Source organism: Parasteatoda tepidariorum, chromosome 10 (genome assembly GCF_043381705.1).
Source record: "Parasteatoda tepidariorum isolate YZ-2023 chromosome 10, CAS_Ptep_4.0, whole genome shotgun sequence".
Classification (NCBI taxonomy): Eukaryota; Metazoa; Arthropoda; class Arachnida; order Araneae; family Theridiidae; genus Parasteatoda; species Parasteatoda tepidariorum.
The window spans coordinates 32,376,488-32,402,785 of record NC_092213.1 but is presented as its reverse complement, the minus strand read 5'-3'; the positions used below and the strand labels follow the sequence as shown (position 1 = coordinate 32,402,785).

Genomic DNA, 26,298 nt, shown 5'->3' with positions numbered 1-26,298 from the left:
CATCAATAAACAGTAGCCGCTTTAATGACATTCAGAAAGATAATAGCAGGTGCTCTTCATATTTTTCCTCCCGCGAACTCCTCCACATTCCACAACCCTTTGAGTCCGTTGACCACAAACAAAACCCAAATCGACTCTACCCCTTTATTTTATTTGCTCAGACGACAGGAATTTTTTCAGCCACCTGTGATGGAGTTTCGAATAACATGCTGCTAAAATGTCGGCAGCTGATATCGTTCGAAAAAAAGAAGGAAAAAAACAAATGGAAAACTATTTTCCCACCCTCGTAATCCTTATAGCTTCTGTTACTCCACTCGTTGAGCGGTTTTTTCAGTTTTTATTTTTCGATCGACCTCTTTTACCTTATACACCCACAGATTGAAATAGTCGAGGGGAGACATAAATATTGCGAAAGTTCGATTCTTAATTCGAATTTTACTATATAATTACCATAGCCGGTCAATATAAGGGTTATCGTACATTGCGTTATATTGCAAAGTGTTAAGTGTTTAATTTTACTTTTCTCCCCTTTTATTTATTTATTTATTTATTTATTTTTGCTTATATTAAAGTTTTTACCTTTTTAATAGTTTTAAATCTATCGCGTTTCTGATAAATAGATTTATAATACTGCTTTTGCTTTTATATGCAAGTCTTGTGTATAAAATAAAATTAAAAAATATGCTAGAAGTTAATTTAAAATTAAAGAATATGTAAAAATATGTAAGTAAGAACATTTTTTGAAAACTAAAAAATATTTCAGAAGTAATATTTTGTCAAGCATTATTTTTTGTTTCATCCCTTCGCCGAGATAGAAGGCTCGTGAAGTACGTTCATGTATCTAATTCCTTTAATTTAATAGTAGCAATAGCTAATTTGTATATTAGAATCCGATTATTAAAAATGTATTGCAAAATATTATCTATATCTTTAGGCGAACTGTACAGAGTGAGCTTAAAAAAATATAGATCTCCTGAGGGAAAAACAATTTTTCTTCAACAATGGATAATTGGTCAATTTTATGGCATAAAAGCTGAAAAAATGCATACACAAAAAACCCACTTAAATTTGCAATAAATTTTGAACAAATAGGAATTTCGAAAAAAAAAATTCTCGTTAAAATTATTATAAAAAATCAGCTCTCTACCAGTCTGAAGTTGCATTTCAGTGGATAGCAGGTCCCCAACATATTTTTTTAACTACGAGTTTAACAGATAATAATTCTCGAATAATTGTCAAATCTGCAATAATTTTTAACAGAATAATTCTCGAACTAATGTCAAATCTGCAATATCTTTTCATTCCATAGTACATCCTTTACTTTTTCAAGTTTCTATCTTATAGTTTTTGTGCAGCAAAGCAAAGTGTAAAATAAAAGAAAGACGAGAAAAATTCGCAAAATAGCTTTCAAACAAATTGTAGTTTGAAAAAAAAAAAACCTCTATTACTTTCATAAGCAAATGTGGCTATTTCAGTATGCCAATTTTAACTCTATAGTTGCATCCCGTATAGTATTTTTTTTCAATAAGTTCAACGGTTAATAATTCTCGAACATAAGATTGAATGTTGAATTGTTTTATTTCATGGCATTCGATGTACACTTTTCTACATAGTAAGTTCAAGTTTCTAACATTTAAAGTTTTTTTTTCACAACAGATCAAATATGTAACGTTAATTGTTTTTCCAATGCCTGCCTGGGGAATGACCTACGTCATACAGGCATTTGAAGGGTAGATTTGTTGGCCACTTTTCCAGGGGCACCATATTGGGTGGCCCAACTTTGCTCTCACAGTAAAGACGGATAGTAAAGAGAATGAAAGATCATCCATGCCATGCCCGGGATTCGAACCCGGAACCTTTCAGATGGAAAGCTAGTTCCCTGACCTCTACACAGACCGGTCGGCATGTAACGTTAAATTAAGCACCCCAAACAGCAGTGGCTCTTATGATTTTTTAATATGTAGAAATTAAAAACATAAGAGGTTATAAATAAATCTATATACTTTAAAATATTATAGAAGATTACTAGTTATCATTGTATTTCTGTCATATTCCACTTTTTCCTTCGACTATTCATATCCTTTTTTTGCCTGATAAGAAGTTTAAAAATTGAAGAAAGGCCAATAGAGACACCGCCAGTAGTTTCAAATTATTTTCACACAAGGGGTGATTTTGTAGGAATTCAATCTTAATAATTAATTTCATTTTTCTCGAACGATGTACGTAAACATACCATATACCAAATATCCCAGTGTAATTATAATGAATATCGGATTTATAAATATTCAAGAAAGCTTATTTGGTACTCATATCTTAAATCTTATTTTGAGTGACGATAAAATGTCACAATATCTTATTTTTTAAGTGTCTTTTTCTAACTTTACACTGAGTGACCACTGAATTATGAAGGCAAGTACAGTGCTGGCACTCACGAATTTTGAATAAGACCTCATACGTAAATAACGTAGACCAAAAACATCCTGTAATACTGATGTTTTATCTCAGCGGCAAAGGATTCTTTCAACTCAATGCTAGAATCCTAAAACACTGGTACAAGAAACATGATAGAAAATGTACTGGAAAATATACTATGTTACTTTGGCTCCCACAGTAGTCACATATCAATTCTATTGAGAATGTGCGGAGCTGGGATAGCCTGGTTGGCAACGAGCTGGACTCACGCTCGTGAGCACCGGAGTTCAAACCTAGACGGCCGAAGACTCCTTGTGTAGTAAATTGTGATTGGTGCACGTTAAATCACTCGGGTCACTCATTTAACGTTTCCAGTGGGCACCTGTGAACCCAAGTTACGGTAGCGAGCAACATTACCCACGTCACAGATACCGTTTATAAGGTGGGTCACATTTACACATCACACAATAGAGAACAACACACAATGAGAAACATCCATTCCCTGAGCGGGATTCGAACCCACAGCCATTGGCTTCGCAGTCAGGCACGCTAACCGCTCGACCGTCTCATAACAAATTATACCTTTGGGGTACTGAATTGGAGATTGATCATTCTCTGGTTCAGGCCAAAATTACTATCAGTGAAAGAATAGATAGACGTATGGGTGTGGCAGAAGTCGAATTCTTGGCTATAGATGGCGCCACTGGAAAACAAGAACAATCGCACCCCTTGCATTAATGGCTTATAACAACATTGAGAATGTGCGGTATAAGTTCAAAAGTAACATCAGTCACTACAAAACAGTCTCTTACTATAAAGAAACTGCTACAAAAATGTTTCATAAACGACACATCAACATCTTGTATTCAACCCATGCTAACGTAAATCAAGACTGCGTTTAAAGAAAATAAATAATCAAACGAAACACTGCAGGGTGTTCACAATAAAACGGCCACTCTGTATGCAGTAATTACACTTTTTCACCCGTTCTTTTTTTTATTTATTACCCATTACTCAGTTTAGTACTTTAGCTTCCGTTTTTAATTTAGTTTCGACTTAAACTTCTAAGGCTACCAGCTGGGTAAAACTTTTCAATTTCCACAAAAAAAAGTTTCTTTTGCTATCCATATTTGAACTTGATTTCATTAGTTTTCCAAAACTCTTTAAATTTTTGATCTCCAATTTTAAGAAACGAAGTTATAGTACTTTTTTCATATGCTGACGGACAAAACCAAAACCGGAAGTAAACTCTCGTACACGGAACTAAAATGTTTTTTGTTTTGCTTTGAGTATTTAAACCTTTTTTTTATTTATTTGAATAAATATTTTTAAGACGAGTAAAATCCATTTTCAGAAATTAATTTTCGAGTTATTAATTTTTTCGTAAACAGAATTTTTATGCACTTTAAAGTCATTTCCTAACGAAGAGTAATTTTGAGAAATTTTCTTACGCTGACACACGTAACAATACAAGTTTATTACAGAGTTCTTTGAAATTATGTATGTAGATTTTGCATAAAATTACTAACTGAACTGAAAGTTAAGGTCTAAATGTGAATTTGTTATTTTTATCCAGTTTTACGTAAGAATATTTAGAAATTTTCTTTAAAAATTCAATATTAAACAATAAATTTAGTTCTATTGCATTGTCGTTTTGAAGCCTTTTTAAGAATTTAGTTCAAAACACATGTAATCACATTATTGATCTAGAAAAAACATTATTTTGAAATGTACGCATTACAATTGCTGTTTGCTTCACAATAAAAATTTGTAGTTGAGTCAAATTTGCCTTAATTTTGAAAAATATTTTAGAAATTTTTAAACTTTATTTTAGATTTATAACTTTAGAACCCCTGTTTACCAAAAATGAAATCAAGATTTTTATTGCTCCTTTTTTTTAAAAAAAAAATTGCCTACTGAACCAATCAGATACCTCAAATTAATTTCTCATTTGTTCCTCTATGCAAGTTGCAAACTAATCTCCTCATCTTGATACATTCTGGTAGTAAGCTCTAAGTTCTTTCCGAACTTTCCATTTGTTAACAAAATAAAATGAACGATAGTAAAAATTCGAATAATTTCTTTCAAGAATTTTCTGAATTTCATCTGTATATACAAGTGTGAGTTGTAGATTTTTTTTAAGATATCGATATTTTTTATATATAGATATAAAGAGATGCGATTACAAGATTTCGGATGAAATAACGGATCTTTTATACGAATGCGGTTTCTACTTGTTTAAAATTTCCGACCTACACTTCAGTCATTTCATTTCTTATTGTGAGAAAACAAAATAGAAAACAAAACAAATAAAATGAAATGCCTCTAAATTATTGATAATGGGTTTTTACACTTTAGATTTTTTTAGATTTGTAAAATGAGGCAATACATGNTAAAATTACTAACTGAACTGAAAGTTAAGGTCTAAATGTGAATTTGTTATTTTTATCCAGTTTTACGTAAGAATATTTAGAAATTTTCTTTAAAAATTCAATATTAAACAATAACTTTAGTTCTTTTTCATTGTCGTTATGAAACTTTTTTACGAATTTAGTTCAAAACACATGTAATCACGTTATTGATCTAGAAAAAAGCATTATTTTGAAATATACGCATTACAATTTGGCAGCAAATTGTAGCGTGACAATAAAAATTGGTAGTTTTTGAGACAAATTTGCCTTTATTTTGAAAAATATTTTAGAAATTTCTAAACTTTATTTTAAATTTATAATTTAAGATCCCCTGCTTACCAAAGACAAAATTAAGATTTTGAAACGCCCTTTTTAAAAAAAAATTGTGACGGTACCGATCGGATACCTCAAAGAAATTTCTCATTTGTTGCTCTACGCAAGCTGCAAGCTAATCTTCTCATCTTGATAAATTCCGGTAGTAAGCTCTAAGTTCTTTCCGAACTTTTATTTGTTAACAAAACAAAATTGACGCTAGTAAAAATTCGAATAATTTCTTTCAAGAATTTTCTAAATTTCATCTGTATATACAAGTGTGAGATGTAGATTTTTTTTAATATATAGATATTTTTATATATAGATATAGAGATGCTATTACAAGATTTCGGATGAAATAACGAATCTTCTTTATACGAATGTGGTTTCTACTTGTTTAAAATTTCTGACCTACACTTCATTTTATTTCTTCTTATTGTGAGAAAACAAAACAAATAAAATGAAATGCCTCTAAGTTATTGATAAAGGGTTTTTACACTTTAGATTTTCTTAGATTTGTGAAATCAGGCAATACATGACAGTGAATATCAAAATCATTAATCCTCTATTCTAAATAAATCCCCCCCCAACATAAGAGTAATTTCGCGAGCCAATTTTAAACTTAAGCTATTATTTTATATGCAGTCTTCATATCTGATCATATTTCACTTAATGCTATGCAATAGAAACCTTAAAATATGAATAATCAATTAATCATTGTATTTTGACACGCTATTGAATCTATTATGAATAAATGAACCAAGCAGCCCTTGGAAAATTAAGTAAATTAGCTCTAAGTTACACGACAGAGAAATACAAATGGGTACTAAACCAGAAGACAAATTGTTTTTGCCGAGCCCTTCCGCCACAATCAAATACAACTCAACTGCGCCATTATATAATCATACCATTGCAACTGAAACCACCGAGTTTTTTGAAGTATGCAATAAATCTCATTTAGCAATTCAATGACAGTGTAATAATCATACTAATATCTCGATGCATAACAAGTACTATTGCAGCCAGCTATATTCTATATTCTTTGACACCAATCCTATTTGTTATGATGGGACTTGGACATTTACCTGAAGGTAAACGATTCGCTTAGTCGTAAACACAACAATCTGTCCAATGCAAAAGAACCCGGATATCGAGTAGCCATTTTCTTTTATACTGATCGAATATGATTTACTTCAAAAAAAAGAAAATTCGAAGCTTGAAATATGCAAGAAGTTAGCGTTCTGTTCTGAAAACGTATCCATCGTTCAGGGTGGGGTCGGAAAAGGTGAATTAGGTGTCTGTTTAGTGAATGCTTTTCGTTCGACATCTGGCGTTCCATTTGGTGTTCGATTCTGGCTGTATCTGGTGTCGAAAAGAATGGTAACTTAACCCTTTGTATGCTAATTTACTTGCCTTTCGGAATTATGCTTTTCCAAGTGGTTGGAATTTTAGGTTGAATAAGTTGGGTATTTTATTCCCGTTTGAATATCTAATTCTTTAGAAGAGTGTCAGTCCTAATTTAAAAAATAAATAGAAAATAAAACATTTTAAAAATTATTTGTCAAAATGTGACTAAGTATTCATTAAAATGTACAATATATTGAAGTGTGAAACATTATTTAATTTTGAAGAATCAATGAGGTTCAACGAAATTGTTTACAAGCATTACGTATGCACTTACGTGAACTTATTTAAATTGCTGAAATTTCATGCTGTGTCAAATAGAAAATTTTTGTTGCGTCCGTCTACTGATTAACTTCAGTGTTATTTCTCACTTTATATAACAAATATTCACAAAGCACCACTTTAAGTTATCATAACTAAATAAATATAGAAAAATCTACACATAGTATCCCACAATTACAGGGTGTTCTTGGAAAAATTTTATAGAAAACACTATTCATAATATATATATATATTTAAGTTTCAATGTACTTCAGTGTTTCAAGAAAGCAAACAGAAAATTTGAATTATAGATATATTTAACTTTATTTTACATATGACGAGAATATGGTTAAAACTATTTAGTACAAAATACTGAAGCTTAAAGATGAAACTATTAAACTCATATATTTGAGAGGAAAAAAATATGCGTATGATTATTTTCAAAATTGAAAAATTATTTCATTTGGGAAAAATGCATGTATTACTATTTATATATATATTTTTTATATAAAGTTTTTAAAAGGCATGTAATTTTTACTCATTGGAGAAAATTATCAGAGAACTAAATATTTAGTTTAATAGCATAACAGCCAAAATCGATTAAAGGGTATTATAAACGGCACATAAGGAAATGGTATATAAGGAAAGTAAAGGGTATTATAAACTATGTCTGAAACACAAAACGTATCGCTATCTTTGGTACACGCTTTTAAGTTTCTAGAAGTAGGCGGAAACTTTAAAACGCGTTGTTTGCTTACTTGTTTAAACACTCTTATTTACCATTGAGTCGTCGAAACATTTATTTAAAAACGAAAGAAATATGAACATTTTACAAACAATTTAACCTTACCAAAAAAAAACCATAAGATAGCGATTAAATTGCTCCATCTCTTGTCGAGCCTACCTTTAAAGATTGCGAACAAACTTTATGATTTCCTCAACCAAAAAGATTCACTGTCTTTACCAATACCACGGCACAGTGGGCAGCATCCAATGTTTCGTGACCAAAATTAGTATTTCTAAAAAATTTGTTTAAAAATTTGGGGTTTTTTGTGTGCAGGTAAATTGAATTCATAGTTGAAATTTTAAAATACCAAAAAACAAACAAAATGGCTGCTGAAATATGACGAGCAAAAATAGAAATAATAATATAGTACGCTTAAAAAATTAAATATAGCAATGAAAATATAATAATTTTCGTAATTTTATATTAAAAATGAAAAGCAAGTTATATTTCCGAAGTAATATTACAAAATAACGCGAAAACTTTAAAAAAAACATAATTTTTGTTTTTCGGTATATTTAATCCACCTTTGCAATACGGGCAAAATGGGGCAGGGTTTTTCGAAACAAGAAACATCAAACGCAACAAAAAAAAAGTTAAGCTAATTGCCTCGTGGAACTTATTGGAAATAAGTTTCGAAAGTCATTCAAACATTGTAAAATGTCAAATGATAAGATTGCCAAGAGTACTAACTAATCCAACAAATTTAAAAATTGTACTATAATTTCAGACTAATTACTCTGATAAAAATGTAACAGTAAGGTGAAATTCCTATATATATTCCTGAAATAAAAATTTAAAAGTTACATTTGAAAAAAAAATTTTAACGTATTTTTCATTACTTTGTACTCTCGTCGGCCCAAAAAGTAAATTATAATGTTTGGAATGATTATGAATACTTGATTTGGGCTATATAAAAACTGCCTACATATATATTTTAGTTGAAAATTTAATTTTTGACTTCTGGCCCACAGTGCACGGACAAGATTTTGTGATAATTAGTGATAGACTGAAAATACTGACTGAAATTTTCTAAAATAAAAGAGAACATAGCATAAAAACTAATTTTTATTAGCATTGCATAACTAACCCATTGCATTGCATATTTTTGTCGTAATATTACGCGATATAGTGTTTTGTGTTGCTTGTTTCTGACGCAATATTACGTTTCGATTTAGACCTTCCATTCCCTTTTGTTTTTAAAGTACCATTTAGTTCTCTGCTCCTTCCTGCTTGCTAGCAAATAGCTAACATTACCTACATGCTAGCAAAGGGAGATAGAAATCATAGACTTAACAGAGCCCAAATAATTTCGGATAAAAATTTCAAGCATATTCCAAATTTACAAACTAAAGAAAATCTTAATTATTTTAAAGGAATCATGTCCATAATAAATATATCCAAAACTTGGAACTCGTTGGTTGAATAACCTTGATAAAAACTGCGAAAATCCCAATTATGAAACATGCAGTTTGCAAACTTCTGCGTACTCTTAGTCACAGTTTGTTTTCATAACACTTTTGACTTTAAATAAACCCAACAAACATAAACATTTCCACAACCTATTTTGCCTAATCTTCAAAATCAAAAGAGGCCTAAGATGGCGATTAAATCTTTTCGGGTCTTGGCGAGCGTCCGTTTAAGAGATCAAGCACGAACTCTAAACGTCCCCCAAGGTCTCTATGTCTTTATCTACCCACTGATGAGACTGCGTGATAATCAGGGATTGTCTGGAACTATAAATTCGGGAAGAGAATTCTCCAATGCCGAACTTCACACACAAAACTGACGAGGTGTGGCAACAGCACACCGTATGATTAGAGTGTCTGCTTGTAGCTCTGTACCTCCAGTGGCTGGCTTCTGACAAAGATATAGAGACTATTTTGGGTTTTGTTTATTATGGTTTTCTCTTTCCCCTCCTCACTTTGCAGTGAAAATTAAAAATAAAAATCTTGACCATTGAGATAAACCGATTGATATATTTCCAGATTGTTACTTCAAGTTCTTTAACCTTTAAAGTTCCGCATAGCTAAGGCAAGACATTGGGTCCAGCAAAGATAGAGTTACTAACGCAATTGATAACTTGTAATTTAGTTTTATTTGAAGTACAACTCTGTTTGATTAAAGTCGAGTGGGTTTATTGTTTGTATTTCTGAATTGTTTTTGCTGTATTGGTATTTTCTCATGTCTGAGGGTGAATAAGTCCCGGATGCGAATGGAAGACTTAATATTAGATAAAACTCGAAGTGTTCAAACAAAAGGACATATATAAGAGCCATAACTTTTTTTTAAATTCAGAACCTCATTTAATGATTAATTAGTAATACCTTACTAATTTCCTCATTCGTTTACCACACAGTTCCTGTTTTGAGTTTTGTTCAATTTCCTTTTGATTGATGCTTGAATATTTATTGAATATTGTGTTTTCCAGTATTTTTAATTTTTAAAAGTAGCTTACATACTTAAAAAAAAATAGGACAAATAATAGGAATAGGACTAAAAGGTAATTGACATTCTAATTTTCATTCAAAAAAATTAAAGTTAAATGCATTCTAATTTTCGGGTTAAAAAATGTAATATGTTGTTTTCTCATTAATATGTTATATGTTACATGTAATATGTTACATTAATATGTTACATGAAATATGTTGTTATCTAACTGATTTATGAAAGTACAGAAATAATATTAGGTTACAGACAGGTTTCTTTTTCATAACTTTGAGAAATTTACCAGGAAGGTTGATGAACGCAACAGAAAATTAATTTTAATTCTGCATTTACTTACACTTTCTTCTTTAAAAAAAATTAAGTCAAACTTTTGCTAACTGATTGCTTTAGGGAAACTTAAATTTATTGACTCTATGAGCAAAATTGAGGTGACCAGACATCTTCAAATCTTGACAGTAAAAAACTTTCTACAATAAAACTTTTATACTCTTTGAGGGCAAAAAATGTTCCCAAAATCAAATATTCGTCCTCAAAACTCTCCGGGAACATATAATTTTTTTATATAAAAAAAATTTTTGTTACCTAAATTTAACAATAAACAAAGAAAAAGAGAAAAAATATTTTTAGAGTTCTTCGTGATCGTAGAAACTATATATCAAAAAAAAGGTACACCAGTTAGGTTGCATTGGAACGAAGGAGAACTCTCAAGACGGTTTGGAAATTCTTGCGAAGGATTTACTCATTCCATTAATAGTGGAGTAAAACGAAGTTCAACTTTTTCGGAAAAACCATTCGTCAAAAATATAGACGTAAGAATAATTTGCTATTAATTTAGGCATAAAAAATAGTTTCGAAGTTTTAGCCATGATACGCATAAGAAAGTAATACTGTCTTTACAGCAATGAAATGCATAAAAAATTAACAATGTTTTTTTCCAGCAATAAAGTTTTTTATGGTCTATCATTCCAACAATAGTGGAATAAGATGAAGTTTGAGTTTTCTGAAAAATAATTCATGAAAAATAAAGATGAAACAATGACTTTTCGGTAAAAATCGGAGCAAAAAATAGTAATAATAACCCTCTCCATAAGGGGCCGTTCAAAAAGTACGTACACAAAAATGGAGAAAATTTAACCCCCTCCCCCCCTTCGTATATTACCGTACATAAGTTCTTACTCCCCCCCCCTTAGAGTACGTACATTTTATAAGTCTACCCCCCTTTTTCATAAAAATTAAAATAATTATGTTTTAAATAAAATTAAATATTTATTCAAGGAGTGTGTAGGAAAAAACCAAATTTAAATTTGGTATATGCTTACAATGTACGTACTTTGTATAATATCTCCACCCCTCCCCATCGTACAAAACCGAATAAAATAGCAAATCCCCTCCCCCCCTTCGGGATGTACGTACTTTTTGAACGGCCCCTAAGTACAAAAAGCAACAATAACTTTCCAACAATGACTATTACAATAATATTCAAAAATTAGCACTGATATGTAAAAAATACAATGAATTTCCAACAATGACGTACAATGCATAGAAAAAGTAGTAATAATGATTTCCAGGGGATAATATGCTCAGAAAGTGATGAAAATCTAATTTTAGCAATGTGTCTTATTTAATTAATTAAAGATAATTTATTCATTTTTACAAACACTAAACAAAATACCTAAAACCCTGATAAACAAAAAACACGTGTAACCTAAGTATGTATTCAAATATTAGCTATATTGACTTACCCAATTTATCCTTATTACGACATTAGATAGTATTAAAAATTTTCCTTAAACTCTGGCTGAAAGGAAATGATTTGCAAATAAGTAATTCATTTTTGACATTATTTATTTATATTTTATTGTTTCCCTGTCATTTGAGAAGGTTAAAATCCCTAGCACAAACCCAAACTTCTGAGAATTTGACAACATCACAAACAAAGAAGACATCAACTTTAAATATGTATTTTCTTGCAAGTTCAATTTATAAAGAAATTGAAGTTAAAGCGGCCTAACATTCAAATCGTACGAGTTTTATTTAATTTGCTGTCAACAAACAAAAGGCCGACCAGGAAATAAAACAGCACCCAAAATCTTCATCTTTATGGCTCATGTCTGAGATTTTGGCAGCGAATAATTGCACTCTGAGCTTTAATTTTATTTTTCTGTTCTTTTTCAAAACAAAATCAGTCTAAAGCCCTCTGGTGGGAAAAAAACCCATCTTCATTATTTTATTTTCTTTAAATTCTTTTTAAACTGAAGACAGAAATAAAATGAAAAGGGGAAAAAAAAAAGAATCCACCTTTCACCCTGGTTCTTGGGTCGTTTTGAACAAACCTTCTCAGAAAATCAACAGACAATGAAAACTTCTTTTGTTCGTTCATCGTTCTTCTGAAATAACACGCGCGAACTGAATGATGCCAAAAAATAAAAGAAATATTTTGCCGAGTTAAAAAGAGAAATGTAGTAGCCTTAAGGAGAGATCATTGGTTGAAGAAGAAAAATCGTTTGTTAAAATGTTTGCTTCGCCAATACTCTCGATAAAGTTAGCCAATTTCGGGAAAAGTGGTGCAATTTTGGAAAATGGAGAGGTAAAATTAAGCATCTATTAACTTCGTTGCTTTGTTAAGATTTTAATGGAATAAAATTCATTTTGTTAAATATAAAACATCGCCTCTTTTTTTGCTGTAAGAAAATGTGATATACAATTTGTTCCCTGAGTTGTATTATGACATCCGTAAAATTATGGCACCCGTAAAACTATGACATGTCGCATTTTTTGCATATCCACCTGAAAATTTTAATTATTACCAGAAAATGCGATTTTTTAGATAAAATATGTATCTCAGAAGAAAGTTAAACTCATAAATGATAAGAAAAAAAATTTAAAAAAAATACATTAAAGTTAATTAACTTATTTTATTACATAAAAAATATTGCACAAAATTAAAATAAATAAAAATATAACATTTTGACTTTTTATATAATTTTAAGATATTTTTGCAGTGTATTTCTTGATATTTTGGTCATGAAACAGAATCCATTAGACTCGAATAATAAGCTCTTTGTATGCCGTTTAACTGTTCAAACTGCTACGCGATTCAAATTTTTACATTTCTTATAATCCATGAAAATAGAATAAAAAGTTTTTTTAGTGTGTCTCTTTTATTAACTCCAGAACCCTTTGATCTATAGTCCTGAAATTTGGACAGTGCGTAAAAAAGGTAATTTTAGTAAAAAAATTCAAAAATTTTAATTATATCGTTCAGTAGTGACATTAAGAAAATTGAATTTTTTCATTGGTCTAGAGCTAACGCCATTGATTTAAATGAAACTGCAAACGATTTTAACGATAGCATCAGCGATATCTACTTGCTTATAGCTCTCAGCTATCAAAAAAGGAGTTTATTGCACATTCTTAGATATTTCATTATTTTTTACTCGTTAACTCAATGATCAACGTAAGTGTGGTGTCACAGACTACGTCACCAAATCAACATTTCTTAAGTAATATGAAACCACTTGCTAATTTTTTTTCATATTTAATTATGCATTTAAATTTATTTAAACGTATTTCTATAAGACTAAATAATTTAAAGTCGATGGTATTTAAAATTAAAACTAAGTTATTTACTGAGAAGCAAATTCAATAGAGAAATAGTACTAAATCGTTTAGAAGAAAAGTTACAAAATCACCATGCTAATATTGACGCCAATAATGCTTGATCAATTTTGATAAAAGGTACTAGAAATAAAAAAAAGCTACGTACTAAAGAGAAAAATTAATGGAGAAATGTTACTAATTTATTACAATCACTCGCCATACTATATTTGAGGCCTATAATCCCTAACTAGTTTTGGCAGAGGTACTAATTTAAATAAAAAAATAAACTATGTTCTAAATATCAAAATTAATGCAGAAATGGTACCAATTTGTTAAGGAGAATAGTAAAAAATAGCCATGATATTATAGAAAACAGTGATGCTTAATTAAGCATGGTAATCCTTACTAATTAAACAATAACAATAAGTTATTTACTAAAATGCAAAACTGATGAAGTAATTTTTCTAATTCATTTAGGTAAAACAAAAAAAATTGCCAGTGATGGTGAATGATGAACTATTGAAATCAATGATGCTTAATTCGTTTTAGTAATAGGTAACTAACAGAAGTAAAAATTATGATATGTACTGATAAGCAAAATTAATGGAGAAATGGTGCTCATTTGGAGAACAATAAGAAAGTGGTGCTTAATTTGCAGGCTTTTTGTTCATGGTAATTATATGTACTAAATGATATACACCAAACATACTAATTTAGGTAAAATTAGTATATTCGTTACCAATTAAAATTGCAGTAATACTCTGCAGTTATAGCATAGATAATGTGGAAAGATTTGTTTTACCGGTTTCCGAAAAGGCTTAATACTTGAGAAAATCGCTTAACTTTGGTAAATTTTAACCATAGTGAGTAGGCTTCAAGCAATAATATCATTCCGAAAGATACTGATTACAGGAAATCGTTATTTCGATGGGATGGACAACTGAAAACGTGCTTTGCTTTATCTAATAACGTAAAGTCACAGGCAAGAACAAAAAATAATAAAAATATTAGAATTATTCTAGGTTGATCAATAATTGTGTCTGTACATCATGTCTTTCAATTTTGTACTTGATTTCGTACTGTTGTTCAGTACTGATTTATTGATAGTTTTGACTTTTCTCACTCCGTACGGCGAATGGGTATTCAGCTAGTTTTTAAATAAAATTATAATTTGTGAAAAACGAGCTTTTAGGTACATAAATAGAAAAACAAACCTCATAATATTTTTAGTGATAAAATTGTCCAACCAAATATTGTCCAGCGTATTAAACACTGGGTCTTAGATGGATAGATTAATTCGAATAACTGAGTACTTCGTATTACTTTTTTATTAACTCTATCCAATTTTGATGCTTGGTGCAATACATTCATTTTATTTTTTCATATTATTACCATTTTTTTCCTTCAAAATAGTTGAATCGATTATTGCTAGAAGTGAGTATGACTGTAAAATCAGTAAATACAGCCGACCGGACTGTGTACGGGTCAAGGAACTGGCCTTGCATCAGAAAGGTTCTGGGTTTGAATTCCGGGGAAGGCATGGATGTTCTTTCATTCTCTGTATTATCTGTCCTTACTGTAGGAGCAACGTTGGCCCACCTAATATGGTGCCCCTGAAAGAGTGGCCAACAAATCTGCCCTTGAGGCGGCTGTATTGATGAAAAGTTAACACAGGTGGGTATTGGAAATAAGTAAAAAAATGCGTCGTAAATAGTGTGTGTACGGGAAGAACGATACGAACATTTTAATTTGATAAACTTAAGTTGTTCCTCACCAAACTATGATATTTGATTGTCATTACTTGCATTGTTATTGCCTGGAACCTTCAATTTTCTTATCATTTACGCTAATAACTCTAATGCTAATTTTTAGTCTCTTTTTTAGCATGAAAATGTAAGATAAGTGAGAGGGAAAAACATTTAGATGATTTGAAATGAATATTTTAGCCAAAAGAGTTCACTAAATACAGATTTGTAAAAAAGAAGCAAAAGAATCAGGTCTTCAAGTTACGAAGATTAGATCATGTCAGTTGACAGAGATGCGATTTCATTCAAAATGAAAATAATTTCTAGATTTTTCACAATAATCTGCAAATTTGATATAAATTTGTCAGATAATTACAGACCGTCTGTAAATTTGAGAAAAGCAGTTTTTTTTCCATATCCATTGAATGATAAATGGGATAGTTTACTATGCAATTTCTTAATATCCTTTAAGGGTAATAAGCTGCCAAATTCTCCAAACATTAAATATAATATATGGACAAATTCCTCATTAGATTTCACTTATTATTCATGCTCAAATTTATTAAATGAATTTCAAGCATATATACATCTCTCAAATCCAATAAAGAGACAAATTTTTCAAACAATTTCTTTATGCCTATTTAATGTAATAAACGGGAAATGTGCGGAACAATGTACATACATCCATTAGATGTAATGAACAAGAAGAATTTTCAAACTAGCACACTTTTATATTAGATGCAATAACCGGACAAAATTTACCAGGCAATATCTATTTCAAGTAATAAGGCACAAAATTCTCAAAGCACAAAATTCTCCAAACAATATCCATTCGTTGCAACAAGCAACAAATTCAACAAACAATTTGCCTATATCCGTTGGACGTAATAAGCGTAATATTTACATCTACCAAACAATTTGCCTTTCCCCGTTAGACATAATAAATAGGGAGATCTACCAAACAATTTGTATGCATTTGCTGCTATGTACAGGAATATTTACCTAACGATTCGACATTCATCAGATTCTCATCGGTTGCCCGATAAAGTTTATCATATTCCTTGCACCACTTTAGTTTAAAAGAACGATGCCTCACTCTTTGGGTTTTTTTAGAACGTGAATGATGACAAGTAGACTTCCTCTTGTCCTTGTGTACGTATGTTGCCGTATATTATTTCAATGATCAGCAGGGTTCTAATGAGCTGGCTACCATTTGTTACAGACGTCTTGAATTCTGAAAAGAAGTTTCCCCGTCGATTGTTTTCATGTTCAATTGGAATTTATGATCAAACGCAACGTGTATGGACAACAGAAGATTCGTGAGATGGCGGCTGTTTGCTGTCAATGGTTATATTGTTGATTGGAAAAACAACGCCATAAATATCATCAATGTTAGCTTTGCGCTATTGTTTACCTGAAAATATCTTGAAATCACGCTAATGATCCTTGATGCTCTAAATTGTTTCTGCTTTTATTAGTTTTTCAGCTGAGCAGATCATTGTTTTTGTAGAAAATAATTATACTTAAAAAACAATTTAATTAACTTTCAAAAACCCGCCTAAATATTTATTTGTTTAATTGTAATATTTTGTGCTATGTCAAGCAGTTTAAAAGAGACTAATCAAAATTTTAATTTATTTCATAAAAACATTAGCTTCGACGGCGTAATTAGAGTATTTTTCATTTTATAATTATGTTTTAAAAGATTTTAGAGTGATTTAGCAAATCATGGACGGCCAACCCGTAACTTGAGTGCCATGATTTGGCACATTGGAAACTCTGGCTGGCGAAGACTTATTGAAAATTTTTAAAAAATAACTTTGTTAGCTTCAGGGATTTTGACGAAATCTAAAAACGCCATACTACTCAAACAATATTGAATTTTGGAAATCGTATCAATAAGAAATTTTCTCACTTTAGGCTATTAAAAAGTCGGATGTTGTTGTAGATTTGGATGAACATATGTTTTTAAAGAAATGTTTTATATTATGAGAACAAAATAAAATAAATAAATTCCAGAATAACAAAACCCGCATATCACTGAAGATTTAACCATATTCATTTAAGACACCTAATTTTTGCTATAATTTATTATAGAATTATAATTTTATTGTATATATTAAAGAGCCACATCAATAAATCAATCTTCCAATGGGAATTCGAATTCCAGCAATGGCTGATTGATACGAATTCTGCTTCCAGCTCGCACAGACCACAGTGCTGGCGCAAAGTATCGTCAGTTGTAGAAAGATCATAGATTAGAATCTCCTTGCCATCGGGCTAACTGTGGAAGATTTTCGTGATTTTCCTCTTCGTGTAACGTAAATGCTGGTTAGCTCCATCAAAAAGTCACTAACGAGGGCTAGTTTGTCCCAATACACTTAAGATAAATATCTTACTGTTTGCACAAATAAATTATTTTCAACTAATAATAATAATAAATCATAATCATACAAATTAGAAATGTGATATAACCATAATTCTTACTTTGCCTGTTAATCAATGCCTAGTCTGAGTTAGCAAAATTAAACAATTTCTTGCTTTGCAGGTGGATTTAGGATATTGCATACAAGATGGGTTTCCTTTTCTGCCAGTAGCATATTTAATAAATTTTATAACGTTATTGAGCTATTTATAACTTTAAAGAACGTTAACTATTATAATTTGGATGTAAATTTATTATAGAAAATGTGCTTGTTTGGTTTTCCATATTTAAACATTTTTAACCCATCTCACATTTTTAAGACATGAAATTCCTTAATGGTAATCTAACTTTTGAAAACTGTTCCACAAATTGCATTAGTAAAATTATTATAAAATTCATTTCTGATATTGTCTTTAGGCTATGCTCTTACAAAAAGTCTCTAGAGTTCGAATCATTTCCCAGAAAATGTACTCATCTAACCCATACACCAATTTATCTTCTCCAATGAAGAAAAATCGATCAAAAAGTTACCCATTTCGAAATCCCTAATCATAATGATGTTACCGCCTCCGGTCACTTATGTATAACGCATCAGAAACGGCACCCATTTTAAAAGAACAGAAAAATCAAGAAAAAAAAATTTTTTTGCGCCAAATATTGGCATTATGAAGCAGAATTTTCCCCTCTTACATCAGTTTTAGACCGGAACTATCTTCCTTTGCCGCCTGGGGAGCCAAGACTGAGATTTTTCACCGCTATTTCAGAAATCGCTATATCTCATGAAATATGTATGACTCTTAAACGCTTTCTCTTGTGGTTGAAGAGAAGTGAAGAGGGTTTTTTTTTTCTTTTCCTTTTAGGGTATACAGCCAAATACGGTTTTTCATTTGGTAAGAAACTGAAAATTTATTTACAGCGCTTTGAAAAAAAGTTTTTTTTTTCATAGTTGTATTTCTTTATCGTTCTTTCCAAATTAAAATAAAGATTTAATGCAAAATACTAAAAATGGAATTAAATTTCGCGTTTATTGAAAATTTAAGAAATCGCTTAAAAAATTTAATTCAAGCAAAATATTATCTTCAATTATTTATTTTTTTATACTTCTAATGTATTCTTACACATTAGAAATATATTTTGATACATTCATAATAAAGAACGCATCCTAATTGTTTTCACTAAGTACGAGGGATCAGATTATCAATTTATAATTTCTATCCAACAATCTATCCAGTTTATTCGTCTACAATCTATCAAAATATGAAAATTGTTTAGTCATTTTTCTTCACTCTTTTAACCAAAACAACCAATTTCATTAAAATGTTAAATTATAGAACTCGTGTTGAATCTGTTGCATCATAGTAAATATTTTAAATCTTCTCTTTAGTGTTACAACTTTACAAAAGATCTGGATTATTATTCATCTTTGTTAAAATTGATGAAGAAAATCATGCTTCAGTTCCTCAAATTTTAAAAAAAAAGTATATGTTAAAAATTAAGAAATTAATTTCTAGAAATTATTTTCAGTTATTCTCCCGAAGGAAACAATAATTTTCATATTGCATTAGGATTAACGAAGATCAGGTGAAAGTCTTTTCGCAACGAGCAATAAATCTTAAGAGTTTATGTACTATCTATAAATACCAGATTATTAAATCCAGTTAATACAATTTCTCACGAATTATCAAAATATAAAAATTGTTCAGACATGTTTTTTTCAATCTTTTAACCAATGCAATAATTCTTATTAAAATGTTGAACTACTAATGTGTGTTAAGGCTGTTACATCAAAGTAAACATTTTATATCGTTTCCTTTTTAGCAAGTGACAACTTTACAAAAAAAAACTTGATTATTAATCATCCTGGTTAGAATTGATGGAAAAACTAGTATTTGACGCAACAAATTTAAGAAATGTTTTAAATTCTATGACATAACCTTCTAGAAAATCTAATTTTTCTCAAATCTTCTCCCAAAAGAAAAAATTATCTCCATGTTGTAATAAGAGTTTTCACTAACGAAGCTCGTGCGATTGTTCTTTTTCAACAAACAATAACACATAAAAGAATTATGAACAATCTATAAATAGCAGGTTATTAAATCCGATCGATTAAATAATTTCTTAAGATCTATAAAGATATAAAAATCTTTAAGATATTTTTTCACTTGTTTAATCAAATCAATAAAATTTATTAAAATGTTAAAATTACTCAACATGAGTTAAATGCTGCTACATCAAAATAAACATTTCATATCTTTTCCGCTTTAGCGTGTTATAACTTTACAAAAAGTAAAACATCTTGATTGTTAATCATCTTGGTTACAATTGATGGAGAAACTCGTATTTTGATTCGACAACTTTTAAATACATGTTAAAACTATGACATCTAGGAATTCCAATTTTTTTTTCAATTCTCCCGGAAGCTACAATCATCTTCATATTGTATGACTAACGAAGATCATGCAAATCTCCTTTTGCAATAAACAATAAATCATAAAAACAGTTATGAGCTATCTATAAATTCCAGATTATCAAATCCAATCAATGTAAAATTTCTAAAAATCTATCAGGATAAAAAAAATCTTTCATACTTGTTTTCGCTTATTTAACCAAAACAATCAATTTCATTAAAAATGTCAAATAACTCAGCCCGTGTTAAATCTGTGGCATCAAAGTAAACATTCTATATCTTTTCCTCTTTAGCATGTTACAACTTTTCAAATAGCGTTCCCATTGTTATTCATCTCAGGTACAATTGATGAAGCCATTAAANAGGTTATTAAATCCGATTGATTAAATAATTTCTTAAGATCCATCAAGATATAAAAATCTTTAAGATATTTTTTCACTTGTTTAATCAAAACAATAAAATTTATTAAAATGTTAAAATTACTCAACATGTGTTAAATGCTGCTACATCAAAATAAACATTTTATATCTTTTCCGCTTTAGCGTGTTATAACTTTACAAAAAATAAAACATCTTGATTTTTAATCATCCTGGTTACAATTGATGGAGAAACTCGTATTTTGATTCGAAAACTTTTAAATAAATGTGAAAACTATGACATAACCTTCTAGGAATTCCGATTTTTTTCAATTCTCCCGGAAGCTATAATCATCTTCATATTGTATGACTAACGAAGATCATGTAAATCTCCTTTTGCAATAAACAATAAATCATAAAAACAGTTATGAGCTATCTATAAATTCCAGATTATCAAATCCAATCAATGTAAAATTTCTAAAAATCTATCAGGATAAAAAAAATCTTTCATACTTGTTTTCGCTTATTTAACCAAAACAATCAATTTCATTAAAAATGTCAAATAACTCAGCCCGTGTTAAATCTGTGGCATCAAAGTAAACATTCTATATCTTTTCCTCTTTAGCATGTTACAACTTTTCAAATAGCGTTTCTATTGTTATTCATCTCAGGTACAATTGATGAAGCCATTAAATATTTAGATTCTACAAATTTAGAAAAGTATGTTAAAAACTATGACATAACCTTCTATAAATTCTAATTTTTTAATCCCGGAAGCTACAATCTTTCAATTGTGATTGTGTTATGGCTAATGAAGAACATGTGAATGTCCTTTTACAACCAACAAAGTGCAAAAGAAATACCAGGCAATCTACCTTTGTCCCCTGTCAAATCTTTATATCCAATTTGTAATTTCTCATGATGTATCAAGTCCCTGTCTTCGGTTGAAGAGGTCTGCTGTGGCAGTGAATTTTTCACCCATGGGACAGCTGGTGACTTAATGAATATTTATAACAAATTGACTTATCAATTCATTCAAGAGCTTTGATGTTAAGAATCGCAATCATTCATCAAGCATTTCAAAAAGTTCAAATGATGCGCCTATGATACATCAATGCTCGATGGGGAAAGAAAAAAAATCTTTAAGAAGCGAGACAGGATGACAGGTACGATGTTACTAAATGCTTACATGCTGAAGGAAGAGTATAGACTAATTATGGGGTCAATTCTAACCAGGCGACATTTTTTTTATTCATTTATTAAATTCTACTGGTCAATGCTTCTAATGGAACTGTGCACCCATAGCTTTAACAAAATGGTTTCGTTAGAAATAATCTTGAAATGAGTATTGTAAGTAAATTTAGACCGAACTAATCTGTCAGGTGATCTAAATGAAATTTATTGCTTCACTTTTTTAGTTACTCATATCAGTTTATCAAACTGGAAGTGCTATTGCACTGATCCGAAATGCATAAAAAACGCCAATAGTGAACACTGATCTTTCTACTTTTTCGGTTTCATCCTTTCTAAATTAATATATTGTGCTTTAATGTTTACAAACAGAGAGTTTAAACTGTATAGAGTACACACCAGTGGCACTTATTTTTCAGGAACGGCTGTTTTTTTAAAAATGAGTGATCTCCAAAAAACAGTGATTCAAAGTAAGAGTTTGGCTTAAGTTTGAATCTTAATACGAGTGCTCATTACCTTATATCGGTACTTCATGTTTCTTGCTTACTTAGTGAACTGTTACTTATAACTAAGTTATAAGTTCAAATTGTGATCACGTAATCACATCTATTAAATGGATTTAACTACGTTCATTTTGAAAAATACCGCTATTGCCAATTTTATAAGCAAAATGTAAACTTCTTGTAAATATCACAGAAAGTTGTTTCAAAATATATATATCTACCATTTTTTATTGCACTATTGAATTTAGGACTAAACAAAAAATACTAGATTTTTGGAATATTTAATAGATGAATTACAAAATTTTATTTCTTTTTTCCCAAATTAAATGGTTTATAATTAAATCAAATGAAAAATCGTTTTCACAATTTCTTGAGATAATTGTCTCAAAAATTTTCCTATTTCCCATAGAGTCAGCTCTAGTAACAGAATCCCTTCAGGATGTTACAGCAGATAATACAACCTTTGCAAATTATTTTTCAAAGTTTTCTTCGATTTTTAAAATTAAACAAATACATTGACATACAAAATTGGTGAGACTTGTATTTAAAACGTAGCCTTAAAACATAACTTATTTTCAATAAAAAGTCAAATCTTAATTTCGAAAAGAACGAAAGGTAATTTTTTTTCCTTCTTTTACTTGATAGCAGGCATAACTGTAGAGGGATTTATTTCATTTTTCAGTACCATTGTGTGAAATTTAACTTAAATTTAAACAACAAAAAGTTTTCACGCATAAATTTTAAATACCTTATGCCTGCAACTTTTGTCACGCATGTTAGATTAATCTGAATTTTCACAATTATAATCTCTGATTGTGTTAAGGTCGCAAATTTTGATTTATAAAGTTAGTGTTGCAGCTTTACTCCGTTGCGAGAACTTAACATTTCCAGTTAAATTACAAAATTGTTGCTTTATAAAAATCTGGACGTGTCTATTCAAGCAAACTCAGTTTAAAGAAATCTATCGGTGTAATAATCTTGTCCAGGTTCCAAAATAAAAGAGAAATAAAAAAGAATTGTGAAAGGATGGGGTTTTAATTTACATTAACATTTCGCTTTGTCGGAAAAAAAATCGTGGAATTTCTGAACGATAACGTAAATCAAATCTAATATTTTAATCCTAGAAATACCAAATACAAGTGCAACTAAATACAGGTGTTACAAAATAGCTTGACGGTTTTTAAAAAATTGAATAAGGGAAAGGGTTAAAACAAAAACAATTCCTTTAACAAATTCAGTGAAAAGCCAGAACTTTTTCTTCTTAGCGATTCTGGTTTTAGTTCAAAATATAATCAGCTGATGTCTTGGTAACTGGTAAATCAAAGTAAAATAATTGAAAGTATTTTAACTGTCCACCATCAGGCAAAATCACGTGTTATCGGAAAAAATAATTTGAATACATCTAAACAAGAAAAAAGCAGTTAAAAGAGCTTAAACGTCACTTGGTGGGATACATCTGAACTAAAACTCTGGGAGGAAAGTTTTATGCCTACTGCAATGAATTTGCATCACTTTTTTTTTTACACAAATGTTTCATTTTTGAAAACCGTCAACTTCACTTGGAACGTGAAGTTGATATTTGCTCTAAGTTTTGTGTACGAGTATGTAGATAGAAAATTTTGAAGTACCCAAGATTTTACTGAGATCTAATCTCAATTTATACCAGATTTTTTATAACACAACATTTGATTACCTGAACTATCAAAAATTTGAAGCAAGTAATTTTTTTAGGTTTTTAAGTGTTACATGTTGCAACTTGCTGTTGCAACAAATGTGGAAACGACTTGCTACAACGAGCGTTGCTACAAAGTTACAAAAAATATAGAAGAGTTCACCATTTTTAAGCTTACAAATATTTCGCGAAAACAAAAGTTCTAGCAATCACCATCAACGTTACATTTAACGTTTATTATAAGTTTCACAAAATGTTAGTTTTGTTAAAATGTACTTTAGTTAGTACTTTACTTTTTAAGTAAATATTACTTTAGTTTTATTAAAATGTACTTTAAATAATTACGAGCTAGCATTAAAGTTTCTAAGATGAAAAAACTTTAGTTTTCTTTTAAGTTTCAAATATTTAGATAAGCTTCCTTAAAATAATTTAAAAATAATATAGTAATTATAAGACCTCACTCAATTTTTATTCATCTTAAAATGCTATAATTACCATGTGATAAAATTCGTTGTTATGACTAGATAATTATAGTTTATGAAATTTTTAAAATAACATTGTTATAGAATACATTATTAATATCTTAAAAGTAGGAATAACTAAATTTTAACATTTTCAAATATGATTCTGAATTTTTATATTCCTTGCACTTAATATAAATTCCATTTTGTTTTTCAATAGATATTGTTTAGAACAAAATTTCATTCCAATAGCTTATCAGTTTTCTCTATATTTCATGATTGTTAGTACAATAAGTACTTAAAAAATCACATTATTTAAACTCTTTGATTCCTTCGATGATAATAGTTGAATAATATTTAAAGCTTACCTGTCATAGCAAAACATAATTCAAGATGTCGGCGATAAATAAAAAAAATTCTTCTTTTTTTAATTCAATTACAGCTTAAAATTTCCACGATGATTCACACACAAGCATCCATCAATATAATCATACACCTGAGATAGTCCCGCAGTGGACTGATCGTTAAGACACGGTTCCCATCAGATCACCGAAGTCAAGCATCACCAGCTGCGGTCAGTGTGTGGGTGGGTGTCCACTTGGTTCAGTCTGCGTAGGCACCGAGGGTGTGCGGTATTGGTCCTCGTTAAACTGTGCTACCGTAAAGTGATTGACTTCGCGTGCAGGTCGTTGGGCTACCGAAATTGTGATGGCATGTCTTCGGATCATCCTCAGGGATGTTTCCCAGACCGTCGCCAATAGCCCATTGTGCAGCTCTAGTGCGACGTAAATCAGCAACAACAACAACAACAAAACCTGAGATAAGTAATTAATTAAATGTTTTGAGTGAAGCTATGCTAGTGATGCAAAATTTTCAACTTGACCAAATATTTTCAACTTGATAATTTATTCTTTATTATTTGATTATGCTTTTGCAAATCTTTACGAACAATGTCGGGTTTAAGTTTTTGCTGCAAACGGCGATTAGCATTTGTTCATTTCATGACTGTTTATTAAATTGATTGATTCAATTCGTTCTCTGATTGATTCTATTTTTACATGACGTCATTATTCTTTATTTAATAATAGTTCCTTTATAAATATTTTAACTGTTTCTTTCAGAGAAATACACTACAATAAGAATTTAAGACTTCAAAGAATAATAGCGATTCACAAAGTTTTGAAACTAAGGAAACATTTCAACTAGATGTGATTTGATTGTTCTACTTTAAATGCACCAATCAAAATCTCAATTTCTAAATGTATATCTTATCTAAATTTTTATTTTGATAAAAAAAGTGACAAAAAATATTGTCGCGTTGGAAAATTTGTTATATTAAAAGGAAGAATTCGTTTCGAAAATATTTGAATTCTTTGAAAAATCGTTTATATAACAAAAAGACCAGAGGATATCTCCATTTTTCTCTTTCGGTACACGAACCAATGACCTTTTTCTGTCTTAACCCAATACCGTAATCGCTCCGGTTTACACAGACCACTCCGGTTTATCGTCAGTGTTTGCAAGCAAGCTAGGTACAGGCACTTTGTTGTGGAACTGGAGCTTGGAACATTTTTACCACCGGCTGAAAGCATAAGATCGTGATTTCGATCTTAATTGAATTTTTCGACCCTGATTGAAAAGAAAAAAAACTACGCATAAAATTTTTATAAGAGTGCCTTGGTTATGTAGGATATTGTTCTTAAACCAAAACACCTCGAAATGATAAAAGTATCAGGTTGGATTCCTACATTAACTTTGAATGCATCTTCCCCCCTTTTTTTGCTGTCTTTCAAATATGCCTGCCATAGTTCCGTTTCCCCAGAAGCTTGAAGATGTATGTATACATCTTTCTAGATTTTACTTTTTACAAATCTTGTAGAGAGAGGCGCGATGGCTCAGGGGATAG

At 30.1% G+C, this 26,298-nt stretch overlaps 1 protein-coding gene across 1 annotated transcript in view; it reads right to left on the bottom strand.

Moving 5' to 3' along the window:
• Positions 1-24,911, bottom strand: part of LOC107445839 (zinc finger protein 423) — a 301,190-nt gene extending 276,279 nt beyond the window's left edge. The window contains exon 1 of the mRNA XM_043038701.2: positions 24,761-24,911. Within this exon, the coding sequence (XP_042894635.1) occupies positions 24,761-24,767 (7 nt within the window). The 5' untranslated portion in view covers positions 24,768-24,911. The remainder of the gene's footprint in view (positions 1-24,760) is intronic.
• Positions 24,912-26,298: the final 1,387 nt, after the last annotated feature.